General features: G+C 33.5%; 1 protein-coding gene across 1 annotated transcript in view; it reads left to right on the forward strand.

The window, feature by feature from the left end:
• Window positions 1-14,422, forward strand: part of LOC118190944 (uncharacterized) — a 293,777-nt gene extending 279,355 nt beyond the window's left edge. Inside the window, exons 12-14 of the mRNA XM_085812896.1 lie at window positions 4,084-4,169; window positions 8,026-8,137; window positions 13,831-14,422. Of these exons, the coding sequence (XP_085669022.1) occupies window positions 4,084-4,169; window positions 8,026-8,137; window positions 13,831-13,937 (305 nt within the window). The 3' untranslated portion in view covers window positions 13,938-14,422. The remainder of the gene's footprint in view (window positions 1-4,083; window positions 4,170-8,025; window positions 8,138-13,830) is intronic.
• Window positions 14,423-15,426: the final 1,004 nt, after the last annotated feature.

The following is a 15,426-nucleotide window of genomic DNA, read 5'->3' on the forward strand; positions in this document are numbered from 1 at the left end:
GTGCGACGAACATGATATTTAATAAAGAAAGGTAACACACAAAATGTTAAAAAACGCCCCTTTGGACGTAATTTAAAATCTGAAACGTTTCAGATTTTTTTTTTTTATTTTTTATTTATTTAAAGAAAAAGAAATCCTCGTGCACCACAAAGTATCATACGAGAAAAAAAGCTATATATTAAATATGGAATTAAATGTTTCCAACTTGCGCGCACAGTTTAAAACATTCTGCTTCATAATTTAAAAGCTATATATTAAATATGGAATTAAATTATGAAGCAGAATGTTTTAAACTGTGCCCGCAAGTTGGAAACACGACGAAAAATGTTGTCACGAAGCGGATTAAATTATAAAAATTTTTGTGGCAACACAAACTTTCTGATTACTATTTCAGAATGCAGCTATATTACGTAGTCAGCTGTAAAAAGTTGGTAGTAATTGCTTTTAAGATAAATAAGTTATCCCGATTCTTGCAACAGTCACCTATTCGAACATCTTATGGGTTTTAAGGTGTATGAGTCCCCTTAAGTGAACCTAGGGCCAGAGTGTCGCTATGGTAAACAAATATAGTGAGTTTTAATGAAGGCATTTATTCTATTGTGGTTTATGCCTTATCGACGAAGTAGATTTAATTGAATCCAATAAGTTTAAATAAAATGCCAGAAAAAATGGCTATAATTTAATATTCCGTACAAGGAAGGCATGTGGTGCACACATCAGATTTTTTAGTTAGGCATTAGTTAAGTTTTATTTCTTAGTACTCTTCAGTACTAAAGCCCAAGTGGCTTCTGTACGCTCTAATAAGCCGACTGTGAAATTCTTATTTTGAAAAATAAAGGGTTAAGCCTTCTTGACTTTACGTCTGTGTTTCCTGAGCTAAAGCGATTATTCCCTTACCAGTTCACGAGGTTCCACACACTTAGCTGTAAGAGAAAAGCTTGGAACCGCACAAGGGTAAATATATAATCTCTTTACTGACGCAGGAAATTTTGAAATAATTTTAGTCTAAAATTCAGCAGTGTAATCATAAAAATACCCGTATTTTGAACCTTAAATTGCGCAAAATGTTAATATAGACTGGTGTTGATTTGTAGAAAACCACCTTTGGATTTCATTAAATTCTTTTCTCGGATTCACCATGAATTTCATATCCAAATATTTTTCTCTTCTCATCTCTTCCTGTCTTTGAAGACTTGCAGGTCCTAGAACTATAAAGCAGAGATACGTATCGAGTCCCTGCATGAATTTATAATATCCCTTGCTTTAGCATATATTGGTCAGCTGAGTCTCACGTTAAAGATCCTGAATATTATGTCAGAAAAGAAAGAAAGAATTACATCTTTAACACGTATTTGCTGTTCTTTTAAGCATTCGTTTAACTTTAATCCAAGTAAAATTACTCAAAGACCATCTTTACACTGTGAAGTATCCTTGAGCTTGCCAATTTCACTGAATTCAACCTATTTAAGGTATTCGAACACGTTGAAAAGGCCAATTTTGGCAAAAAATGGCAATTTTCTTTTATTCGTTCATTGGATAGATTGTTTGTTTAGCTTTCCAAAACTGGTCTCCTTTTGTTTATACGTTTATTAGAAACCAAGATATTAAGGATTTCATAAAGACGCAAAAACCGGAAATGGGCATTTAAATCACCGAAAGTGCCATTCAAAGGGTTGAAAAGAGCTAGAAATGGACATAAATAATTTGTTGTCTTTGAAATGTAATGTAAAGACTTTTAAAGAGAGGGAATTTATAGAATCTTATCTGTAGTCTGATCAGACACATGAAATTATTTCCAATAAAATGTAATATTTTTATTAATTATCTGTGGAAAGCGTTATGCCCTCGCTAGCATACGAGTTTGATTTGATTCGACACATTGCATACAGCAGTTAGATTTATCTTGGATTATTTTTAAAAATATTCTACTTTAAAGTATAATAAAGGGTCATAAAAAATCGAAGTCGTGTGTTTGTAAACGAAAATGCATAAGGAACAAATTTATGAAACGTGTTGCGAAGGAAATGGAGAATAATATTAATAAAGCAATTTCAAATCGAGTGAACTAAACATAAAATGCTTCTCATCGGCAGAAGATATTTTTGAAAGTGATTTGTGACGTAGATATTTATACTTAAGTAGTGTCTCTAAATATGAATGCGTAAGTCATATTCAGAAGCCCCGTTCCAAAGCTAGAAAATTTAAGGGAAAACAAAAATATCTTGATGGAGGGCTCAACGGCGCTCATTAATGATGTCTTTATTGACAAACTTTAAAATGGAGTTAGAATCAGGAACAATGAATGTTGGAATCAGGAACAATATTTGCTGTAATTGCTCCATTTTCTCACACTTTCTCTAGTGCAAAACTACTTATACATGGTCAGTGCCTAGATGGACTAGACATTTTTTGTAAATATTAGCGAGTTGTATCAGTTAGAAGAGTGTACACAAACAAATCCAAAGGACTGGGCCAAAGAATGTAATTAATATTCTTCAGAGTGCATATAAAACTATGTGAGCAGAAGCTCTTTTAAAAGTGCTCATAAAAAAAGACACAAAATGCAAACAAAATTTTAATGACATTTTTTGGAAATTTATGCCGATGGTTGCCATTCTGAAATTACAAACTCTTAAAGTGGGGGCATATATAGCTGTTATACACTTTAACAGAGTGCCTTTAGGCTTACTAGATATTTTAAATTATATAGGTATGCAACATGGTGAATATGCAGTTGAGAGATTTAGTAAGCTCGACATGGAGCGATTAAGGAAATCAAAATATCTTTCACTACCCAGAGTAAAAATTGACACAAAAAACAAATAGGCTGAATATAAACAGAAAACATATAAAGTTGAACAAACGGAAGGTATAAGCTATAGATATGGGAAGTTTTAGGTACCCGGGTCAAGATTTAATAATAAAAATAAAGCATTTTAAACTTTAAAGGCATTTTTCTCAAAATCTATTTTTTCTAAAAACTGGCTCACTTGGTGCACGATAAATCAAATTATTGTTATTTAATTTTTATGAAACTTTGTATGCTTAATCAGTATATAGTTATCTAGGGAATGACATACCAGAATATTTTAATATCAAATATTTTTGAAATTATGTCCTGTTATTTAAGACCGTGAATTTATCGCAAATCTCATAAAAGTATTTCAAAATTCTGAATTTTTTTTACTATTTGAGATATCTTTAAAATCCTATGTCATTCCCTAGACAAAAGCATGTAATTTATTATTATATGCCGTTTTTTAATATAACCTTAATATTTTTTCATATAGAATGTTTCAAATTATTTTAAAATTTGCTTAAAATTTCATGTAAATTTAATATTTTTTGCAGGATAATAATAGAATATATTACATTTTGATATTCCATAATTAATCTCTGTAGATAATAAATGAGAAAATGTGTTTATAGTATACCTATACTGCGTTTTTGAGAAAAAAGTGCTCCGAACGTGGTCGGATACCTTAAGTCAATGAGTTTTAATTCCAACCAAAGTTTTCTGAAGTTTCTAAAAGCCTCATCTTATAAGTTTTGATTTCCTGTTTGCTTGACAGATGCGTTATGACTTCGTTTGGTTTCAATTATGTATTACATTTAAATTATAGTTTTCTTCTAAAAAAAGATGCACTCTTTGTCACTGCCCTCAAAATATAGATATTTTCTACAAAATCATTGCCAATCTAAATTTGCCTGTTTCTTAAATTTAAATTTATTCAATATATAAATGTGAACTCAGTGATTTTATGTTTACCAAGATTATATAGAATATGATAACGTACAAAACAAAAATATGTTGTCCATAGTATTCACACTTTTCAGAAGAAAATGATGTGTAGAAAATATTGTAAACCTGACTAATAATAAAATCTTTTAGTCTTTTAATATTTGACTGTAATAATTTTAAAATAATGAGTCCTATGAAAGCATTACTTTTTATGTTCTAGTGCAGGGGATTGGGTTAGTTCTCATTCAGATAAATATTGTGCGTAATTTATTTTGTATTTGCTAATATTGATTTAATTTAATCTTCATGTAAAACTGATGTCCTCACTCTCTTTACTTTAGGTTTCCACTGCCATGGATCATGGGAAGAAAATGGTAGAAACTACTTGGTGACTGGGCTAAGAAACACTGGCAATAAATATTGCTTCGTGAGTATATAATATACACAATTGCCCTTTTCTAAAGCTGGACGATATGCAATCTTTTTTTTCTTAATATTTCGCAGATTCTGCCACACCCTCGCGATTGGAATAAACAGTTTCAGATTAAACACTCTGAAAGTAATAATCTTTCAAAAAATGATTTCGAAGAAATTTTGCCGCGTAGTAGCGTAACATGAGGTTACAGCCGAAAACATCGCGGAGAAAACAACGCAAGGCGAAAACGTCGTGCTACAAAACATCGTGGGAGAAAATATCGCAGTCCTAAAATATCGTGGTACGCAAAGAGAAAACATCGCAGTCCTAAAATATCGTGGTACAAAACATCGTAGTAGAAAATAAAGCGGTTCAAAAACTTCGCAGTTTAAAAATATCGTCGTCGAAAATATCGTGATAAAAAATAAAGTATCTAAAAATCATCGCATGACGATAACATCGCAGACATGCTTTCTTCAGACATGCTTTAATAACTGTAAATGGGTATTCCCATAATGATTTTAGAGCGCAAGATGAAAAAAAAGGATAATTTTTGCTTCCATATTTTTTTATTAACTAATACATTTTTGCTGCGAAAATAAGAAGAAAACTTAAGCATAGAAAATTAATGCAACTTATAGCACTTAGAATTTTAAACCGATATAGTTAACTAACAGAGGCCATTAATAAATAATTATTATAAAGTTTTTACTGGTAATTTTTCATGAAACGTATAACATATAAGTTGCATTTAATTTTCTATGCTTAAGTTCCCTTCTTACTTTTTCAGTAAAAATTTATTAGTTAATAAATAAATGTGAAAGTAAAAATTATCCTTCTTTACATCTTGCATTCACAAATCATTACGAGAATATCCATTTACAATTATTAAAACTTGAAAAAAGCATGTCTGCGATGTTATCGTCATGCGATGATTTGTAGATACTTTATTTTTTATCACGATATTTCCTACGACGATGTTTTTAAACTGCGAAGTTTTTGAACCACTTTATTTTCGACGACGATGCTTTGTACCACCATGTTTTAGAACCGCGATGTTTTCTCGTTGCGATGTTTTCTCCCACGATGTTTTGTAGCACGACGTTTTCGCCTTCCGTTGTTTTCTCCGCGACGTTTTCGTCCGCGATGTTTTTGCCGCGATGTTATCGGCGGACACCTAACATGGATGTTCTGAACCGATGTTAAATGCCCCCTCTACTTCAGAGGAGACGATTTCACGGTAGCAAAGAAGAAATATTTAAACCGCAAATTATTAGACATAAATTGAAACAAAAATCTGAGGATAAAGCGAAATTGCTAGGCTAAATAAGTTAAATTTAGGCCTCATTTAGATGCATCAACATGAATAGAACCGTTTTCTTGTAAAGAAGGCAAACAAGGTGCAAATTCAAAAGCTAGTTACAAAATTACCAATCCTTTTGGACAAGAATAATTACACTGTAAGCAGCAGCAGTTATCTACGTTTTTCATTCAGTGCTGCTGGATATCTTCTCATGTTTGTTGAGAGATTAGGCGGACAGTTTCCATGACGGCGTTGTGGCAGCAAGAAGCTTGCAGTATCTTTCACATCGAGGTATCCAGATCTGATCTGTAAGTTATATCTCGGCATGAACTTCTTGCACGATTTAAAAAGAACTCACAACAAAGAAGTTCGTGTTAACTCTTTCCATTAAAAAGTGTCTTTTCTTCACTGTGCTTTCTTTCCTGAAACAGCTGTGATTGGGGGACTCATTTATGGACATGCAAGAAACTAATTACTATCGCAACTGGACATAACTTCTGATAATTACATTCTACAAATGTACAGAACATTCCTCCATTTACGAAGTACGCATAAGTATCTTTCGTACGTGTTCGTCCGCACGCTGAATTGGGCGTGCTGCAAAAAGAGAAAACTACATTCTCTTTCAGTCAACCCTTTCGCCAGCTATTTCCTCATGCGATATCTTTCTTTGAGAATTTGTTAAAGAGAGCATTTATGTATCAATGTTGCCCTCGTCCATTCACGAAATTTTACTTTCAGATAATACATTGACTGCAGATATACGCCGAAGTTGGGATGGATTTTATGGTCATGTGCATGAGTGTTCTCTGACATGTGATGCACACACTGAAGGATGGTAATCAGCGTAAGAGAAACTTGGACAGCTGCATCTGCTGGTGGTGCATTCTGCACATGCTCGTAACCCGAGAAATAAATGTCTATAAAGTCTCACTATTCTTTTGTAAATGCTTTGTTTTTATGCGTTTTCAAAATGCAATAATTGTTTCAATATAAAATTGAAAACAGTGGTAATATGACGCATTGGGAGAAAGTGGGAATTAAAAAATAAAAATTGTATACTGCTAATCTAAAAACGTCCAAAATAATGACGAAGAGGTGAAATGAGAAAAGTTGTAGAAGGATAAGTACCAACATCATTCAAAATCAACTGTTGCTTGAAATTGTGCTTTGAAGTAGTGGCATGAAATCGGAACTAGGGAATCCATAAAACGGTGCCATTATACGCAAAAAATTTTATTTTCTAAAATTTAGGGAAAAAAAAAAAAAAAAAAAAGCACAGCTGAAATCAAGTGGAATTTGGTAAATAGTTTAAAATTTATAATTATATGAAACATACTTTAAGATGTACATACAATCGGTAAACATGCACATGGATATTTGGTCATAATATATATTTTATATATTCTGTATCTCGCATCCCTCAAAAACGAGTAGCTATAAAACGTGGACATTTTTTGTATAGGATTGCTATAACATGTAGTTGGGCACTTACCTTTTTGGGTGCAATTAATCGCTAAAGTTTGGCTAAGCCTATTTTTCTTTACCATAGCAGCCATATTTGTTTACATTTGAAACTTGGCAGAATAGTGAATTAAGTCTACAGTGTCTTTTTGCTGAGTAGCTCCAAAAGGAAACATTTAGTGTGAAAAATCTGCCTTCTTGCCTGCTTGGTTTTGCGTAGAAACTCTAATTTTATTGTAAAAATTGTTTTTTAAATTGTTTTATCTGTATTTGGTATTTTATGTTTTTCAATATCTTTCAATTTTTAATGAAAATATTTTAATTTTTTATATATTTTTGCCTTGCCGCGAAGTGAGAACTGAATTAATTGAATGAGAAATCTACGTCTAATGAAATTCGAGGGAATAAGTTTAAATGAATTGCAGGAAGAAATGAATATAATTTAATATTCAATGCAAGGAAGTCATGTGATGTACAACATCACATTTTGTTCCTGTGTTGTTTACCCCTACTCAAGTACGTTATTTATACAAGCATAATAATGATTTTTAGAGTTCACAGTCAAATGTATAAGTTCAAAATGTCCTCATTTCGTATTCAGTGATTTTTAAAAGAATCTTTAGTTTCAGTATAACACAGGTGGCAGTCTACTAATATAACGGGTTTAATTTTTTATTCCGGCACACTTTATAACGATGGTACACTGCATATGAACATATTTTCCTAATATATGTGCATATGTGATACACTCATTTAAATATTTAGTCATTTGCGACATTTAAAAGATACGGAAACTTTTGCTGCATAAATTAAAGTTGTTTTCGAGTGCAAATAACGAACTACATATGTAATGAAAATTTTCAGTACTTTCCTGTCGATAAGTACAACAACCCAAAATAAAATTCGAATCTCGAAAATATTTTGAATTTTAAGAATGTTTCTCTCTGGGAAGTTGCGGATCAATAGCTTTCGAAACCGATAATCAATAGTGCCGTTTCAAACTTTCCAGGAAAAGGGTGGGAACGAATTTGCGAACATTAACAGCAGAATTTAAATATGCTTTATATTTAAATACATAGCATGTTTTTTTTTTACATTTAGGTGTACTGGAGTAAAGACAAGACTGCTCACCTCGCAGGAGTGCATGACACTTGTAAGAGAAACTCGGAAACTGCGATTACAGAAAATATAGTATTCAACATATCATCTTCAGGTAAAGTAATGAGAATTAATTCCTCTACCCATAGGTAGCATATAATATATTGCGTATACTATAGGACTAAACTATATATAAACTGTACTATATATTGCTACCACTACTGTACTTCACTATATTCATTATATTCATTCACTATATATATTAAAATATACTTCACTATAGACTTATACGCTTTAAAGTATATAAGTCTGTACTTTAGTATTAACTGTAGACTATTATACTTCACCATAAACTTCTGTACATTAAACTATACTTGTAAGATATTACAAAATATGAGAGCTGCTTTAAAAATAATTGGCGAACTCAAAATTTATTATTCTAGATTTGGTGCTCTTTCCCTAAATTTATCTGTTCACCCAAATTCGAGATCCTTCCATGTTTATATAACAACCTAAAATTAACCAATCACAGATTAGCTGTACTTATACATCAGACTGGGTATAAATTACTCTTCGCACAATAACTACGTCATTCTTCTCCCTAGCTTCGCCGCTGATAACACATCTTCGCTGCTCTGCTTGTTCGTCCAGAATGAGGTCGCCCCGTTAAACAGAACATATATAAGAAGTTATTATGCTCAAATATGATTAAAAAATATATTAAATAATCTGATGGATGATTTGATATGCGTAAAAATAAAGATTGTGATACTTCAAACTCAGTTGTGTTAAATACACTCATGTCCATAAATTAAGGATAATTCGGAGTCACGCGAAAATCGAACTCTAAAATAAATATATCACCTGTAAAATCACTACACACATCTTCAAGAATCATATGCAAATTTCAGGAAGTAACCAGATGACACAAATGGTACCTCACAATGACGAGAGTGTAAGAGAGTGATATATAAGAAATACAGGCAAAGAAGTAAAATTGTTCGCAGGCGCTTTATAAGCATTTCAGTACAATAACCGAATATTTATCACACAAAGGACGCATTTGGATGCTTTTTTACGTAGTAGAATTATCGGCCGTCTGGAATGTGGGCGTACCCAATTGGAAGTGTCATACGAACTTGGAATTGCCCAGAGTGTCATCTCCAGGCATTGGCAAGGATTCCAAGATGATGGTAATGTGAGTAGACGTTACAGCACAGGTCGTCTCAGAGTTACAACGCCGAATGAGGACCGGTATTTGGCAGTTACTGCCAAAAGAAACAGGTGGAGCACAGCCTCAAACCTGTCTCGTCAGCTCTCTTCAGCGACTGGTATGACAATTTCAAGGCAGACCGTGTACAGACGCTTAGGGCAGATTGTTCTATATGCTCGTAGACCTGTCAGATGCGTTCCACTTACTGCAACTCACTGTCGCCTACGGTTAGCCTGGAGTAGGAAGCAGTGGGCTTTGTGGACGCCGCAGCAGTGGGCTTGTGTGATGTTTTTCGACAAGTCCAGGTTTAGCTTGCAATCTGATTCTTGCCGGACTTTCATATGGAGAGCTCCAGGTACCCGTTACCACCAAGGAAACATCATTGAACGACACCGTTACCGTGGTGCAGGAGTGCTCGTTTGGGGTGGAATTATTCTGGGTTCCAGAACTGACCTGCATGTTCGAATTGGAACCATGACAAGCCAACTATATCGGGTCGTCATTCTGAACAACATGTACGTTTAATTAAGACACAATAACACGCCGAATAAATACTAATTCAGAAGTCAAACAACAAAAATCAGCGTTAATTCACAATTTTTTTTTTTTTTTTTTTTTTTTTTTTTTTTTTTTTTTTTTTCGGTTTTGCAGCTGAAGATGATGGTTCAGTAAAACCATCGAGACTAGTCCTGTGAAAATTTTGTGAATTAACGCTGATTTTTGTTGTTTGACTTCTGAATTAACATGTACGTTTGTTTCGGGGGCCATGGGCGCACAATTTGTGTTTTTGGATGACAACGCCCGTCTTCACCGTGCAAACATCGTAAGCGAATGCCTTCAATCAGAGGATATCACGCGTATGGACTTGGCCAGCATTGTCACCGGACTTGAATCCAGTAGAGCACGTGTGGGACATGCTTGGCCGACGAGTTGCAGCCCGTCAACCTCCTACATATCTACCGGAACTTCGGAGAGCATTGCCTTTTGAGTGGTGTAATATCCCCCAAGATCAGATCGATAATTTGATACTCAGCCTGCCTAGGCGTTGTACGGACTGTATTGCATGGTCTGTGAGACATACAATGTATTAACAATCATACCAACCATGTAATATTGGTTTTTTGTAAATACTTTTTTTTTGTTATTTGCTCCAGGGAGAAAAAAATCGCTAATTTTTTTAATAATATCAAACATATAGCATCTTTTTTTGCTCTTTACCTTTTGTTTAATAAATAATCTTTACAAAGAAGTGAAATTTGTTTTGCTTTTAACTCTTCCTTTGCCTGATTTTGCATTATCCTTAATTTATGGACATGAGTGTACGTTATTATGCCTTGCCACTAATCTCTGTCTACAGCCACAAGCTTATGAAAGTATCGGATTTCTCCTACGCACTAAGTTATCACATACATGTACTACTGTACTTAAAAAGGGTGTTTCCGAATTGAATCGACAAATTCAGGGGGATGGTAATAGGCATCAAGAGAAGGAAAAAATAACCATAGAACAATGGTGTCGCAAACTACATTTAGTGGGAAGAAAATTTTAATGGACGTCGAGAGGACAGTGAGCCTGAAGAAGAAAGCGACCAAACAAATGCGAAGACTAAGAGCAGTTCGGTCGAGAAGAAGAAACTTTGGCGTATGCAAATTTCCAAAGCGTATTTGGAAAATAAAAGCAGCGAGCAAGTATTTCATAGTGGTTGCAGAATTCACGATAGTTAAACTTCATTCGGAAATGTGTCGTCAACATACACAATATGCATATGTGATCGTCCGAAATGCCCGCAGAACTTATCCCATCAAAAGTGCAACCTGAGTTGGAAAACAACATATGGCTAATGATTCTGGGAGATCATCTTTTAAGTACCTTCTGCCTGAACGCCTCAACGGCGCATATTATATTACATTGTTTTCCTACTGGAAGGCCTCTCAGATTTGATGCAGAGAATACCGGCCACTGTGCGCGAAAGCATATGGTTCATGCATGATTGGGCTACTGTGCTGCGTAACCACCTCAATGCTAACTATCCCGAGATGTTGATTAGATACGACAGATCTGTTGCTTGGCTTCCAAGTACCCCGAAACTCAATCGCTTGGATTTCTTCTTCTGGAACTACCTGAAAGCGGTTATATATCAGACGCTCGTGGATACGCTGAAAAGATCTGACAGTACGGATTGGTGTTGTTTCAGCAGACATCGCCAGGTCAATGGTTATCCACGAGCGTGTCAGAGAATTCTTTGTTCATTTATATCGGCTGTGCAGTGACTTTCGCGGCCTCAACTTCGAACAATTCCTATAAAACTGTCCCGTCGTCTCCTTTCTGACGTTGAACGGTGATGCAGTGTAATCCCGCTTTACGTCAAATAAATATTTTCTATTTATTGTTGGTCCCTTTTGTCTGATTCGTCTTCATACCCTCCATAACTATTTTTGCGATTAAACATGGTTTGTAACCCCATGCTCAATGACAATTTTTTATCCTCTTGATGCCTACTATCACTTCTCTGAATTTGTCGCTCGAATTCGGAAACACCCTCTATACTTTATGTGTATTTGTATTAAATGTATATTCAGAACTGCACTTCAAAGTTTAGAAATTATTTTTCGTAAGATGAAATGAGTTTGCATAAACTATAAAGGTTCTTTGATGTACCAAAGTCAAATTTTAAAATTATATTAATTTATAATAATAAACTAAATCTTTACTTGCAGTGTTACTTTTAACTTCGTAACTGTAGTAAATAGTGACTTTTGTTCCATATTAGCACCTCACTGGTTAACTAATAAATGATTAGCGTATTTGTATTAGTAAGTTATAATCCACCGATTCCTTACAAACTAAGAGTTATAACCACCCGATTTCTTACAAACTAAGCAAAATCAAACAGCAACGTAAAAGAAATTATCATTTATTGGGTATCAGAAACCCCTATACCGACAATGTTAAATTGGCCATTTTCGATGTACCTTTCCGCAAAATTTGCTGTAGATACAAGCTTGAAATTTTTTCTGTAATTAAAGTATACCTATTTGATTATACTGAAACGAGCTTTTCAAGCATTTTCAATTTTAGAGTAAATTACAGAATATTTTGTTTGGCATAATGAAATTTAGCACTTTTCTCACACAAAAAATTAAAAAATTTTGTATTCTAGGTGTATTACAAAAAGCTCGTTTCAGTAAATATTAGAGAACCTAATAAACAAGCCAAAAAAAGTTTAGATACCTGTGAGTAGTAGTTCCTGCGAAAAGGTACATCGAGTATAAAAAAATCACGTATGGAGAAAAAAGCGTTTTTATGTAAAAATCCTCATTGATCAAAGCAGTAGATGACAAATTAAAACTAGATCTTTTTACAGTTCTAATTTTCATAGAGATTAAAGAATGGTATTTTTAGAAAGATAAAGGTGTAGAGAATTTGAAAATGCAAAAATCCGAAACCACAAATTTTTAAGATGGTTACAACACCCCTTAAAATTGCGATACTTTTGCCTCGCAAGGACTCATTGCCTGGGATTCTGAATTGCTTAAGGGGACTCATACACTTTAAAACCCATAGGATGTTCGAATAGGTGACTCTTGCAAGAATTGGGATAATTTATTTATTTTAAAAGCAATTACTACCAACTCTTTTTACAGCTGACTACATAATATAGCTGCTTTCTGAAATAGTAATCAGAAAGGTTGTGTTGCCACAAATATTTTTATAATCTAATCCGCTTTTTGACAATATTTTTCATCATTTTTCCAACTTGCACGCACAGTTTAAAACATTCTGTTTCATAATTTAATTCCATATTTAATATATAGCTTCTATAACATTTGGAAACTACTGTGAACCTAAAATTCTAAAAATTTTATGTTAAATTTTTATTTTATTTTGAGTTGAGTTTATAAAATGTATTTTATTAACAAAATGTGTAATGTTTTCGTCCATGAAATTTTTTAATATTAAAATATTCATCAGACTGTTGGTTCAGTTAAAAAATAGTGCCCATATAAAGAATTCCATCCAATTTCAGGTATGTACCATTAGCCATTTTTAAAATACCATGCGCGCAAGGTGGATGCAGGGCGAAATATTTTGTTACAAAGTGGATTAAATTACAAAAATATTTGTGGCAACACAAACTTTCTGGTTACTAGTTTTCAAAGCAGCTATATTATGTAGTCAGCTGTAAAAAGTTGGAAGTAAATTGCTTTTAAAATAAATAAAATATCCCAATTCTTGCAACAGTTACATTTTCGAAGATCATGAGGGGTTTAAGGTGTATGAGCCCTCTTAAAATGTATTATGTACTGTATAACAAGATTTTATGTCAATATGGCGACATTTTCTTTCTTCTGCTCTGTCTCACAAACGCGTGTGTGTATTCAAACACTTGCAGATATGTTAAAGATGAATGATGATGCTTTAAATTTTGAAAGGAAGAGAAAATCGAATTTTAATATCAACAGGCCACATCTTCAAAGATTATACATTTCTGATTTTTGCTTATTGCCAGAAGTAATTTTGGTTTTAGCATACTGATAAATATATTTTCCTTAATGGCTGCATAACATTAATAATTTCTTTTGTTTATCTACTAGGAATGTGTGATGCACTTCTAAGTGCAGGGACGCTCCATCTGTCAACATTGTTCTCCTTCAGTCTAAGTCTTCTTGTAGCCATCATTACTTGCTTACCCATTAGGTGACAATCACATTGAGAAGAAGATGACTTAACGTCTCTCAGTGCCTGTTTTTATCGAAGAAAATGATTGATGAACAAGAGGACCACAAAATAATGTCGTCAAGTCAAGTGATTCGCAGAGTCCGTAATTTCAAGTGAAATCAGTCATTGACCCCAGCATCAAATTTAGAGTTATAACTACAACATGTACTTGAATTGGTGTCACTGCCCTTTCTTCATTCCCTGCTTTTGTAAAAGTAACATTTTGTATCATATCGTTAAAAGGAAAAGCAAATCAAAAACGGCAGACTTTGTGTGGTTAAAATATTAAGTAAATTTTTTAGTGGAAAAGAGGGGTATGCAAAACCCGTCTGAAGAAAATTAATTGTAATTGTTTTTAAATATCAGAAGAAATGTTACCTTAAAATGTATATATATTTAACTAAATCTAAATATATATTGCGTCGAAATAATTTATTGCCATGGTATTAAAACGATCGATTAAGTTCAGCCTGTTGATTTCTTCCTAGTTTATTATTTCTTTTGCAGAGGAACATTATTAATTGTTGCCCGCGAGCAGTATTAAAAATCAAATCATGTTTTTAAAAATCGAAAAAAAAAATTGAAACTGATTAAAGAAGCTTTCAAACAGCATGCATACTCAAATTATCAGTACTGCATATGATATATATTTTGTCTTTTTCAGTGTAATCTTCATGTACTATCTAACATTGCAATCTTTACTCGTTGAAGCGTGGAAGTTTCTAGTAGCTCCTCTTTCTAGCTTTTAAGTTTCATTAAAACTTAATTGCAGAAAGAGAGAAAAATATTGATAATACTTATGCGCAACGAAATTTCTTCCAGCGTTGTAAATCTCCATGCAATTTTCATTAGAATTTCTAATTTTATTTTAGGCATTTTTGATTTTACACATTCGCAAAATTAAACAGAGAATTTCTTTTTAATGAAATTCATATTCTTACAGGTATTTTGTGATTTGTATCCTTAAATTTTTCTTTCTTTATTTATGCCACAGCAAAGGTCTTCCGAACTTCGATTCGAACTATTCCCAATATTTCTGAAGAAAAATGTATGTGAATCTACTCGTATAGAAATACATCACAGTAAAAGAATTAGCTGCTAATATTCCAATGATAAAGGGATAAAATCAAGTTCCTACGTATTAACACAACCACCTTAGCAGAAGTCGCCAAATTTTCAGAATGTGCCAAACTCTGGCAACCATGCGCATAACCATTCTTCCGGCAACCTTGCTCATATCACTCCTTCAGTCAAGCAGCGCTGACATTTTCGTATACTTTCTTTTTTGTTCTACTCCAAGTTCCAACCGTTTTTATATATAAACCGCGATACTGTTTTGTCAATTTGGTTTTAAAATACAAGCCTGTGGATTTGAGATAACGGACAAAGCTGCAGTAAAATTTCTGCAGGAATACAGAATTTTGCTGTAAAACGTTTTAAAGGAAACAGCGAGGAACTGCGTTTCCTCTGCA

Source organism: Stegodyphus dumicola, chromosome 1 (genome assembly GCF_044657685.1).
Source record: "Stegodyphus dumicola isolate Sdum_Otavi_A_Nest chromosome 1, ASM4465768v1".
Lineage (NCBI taxonomy): Eukaryota > Metazoa > Arthropoda > Arachnida > Araneae > Eresidae > Stegodyphus > Stegodyphus dumicola.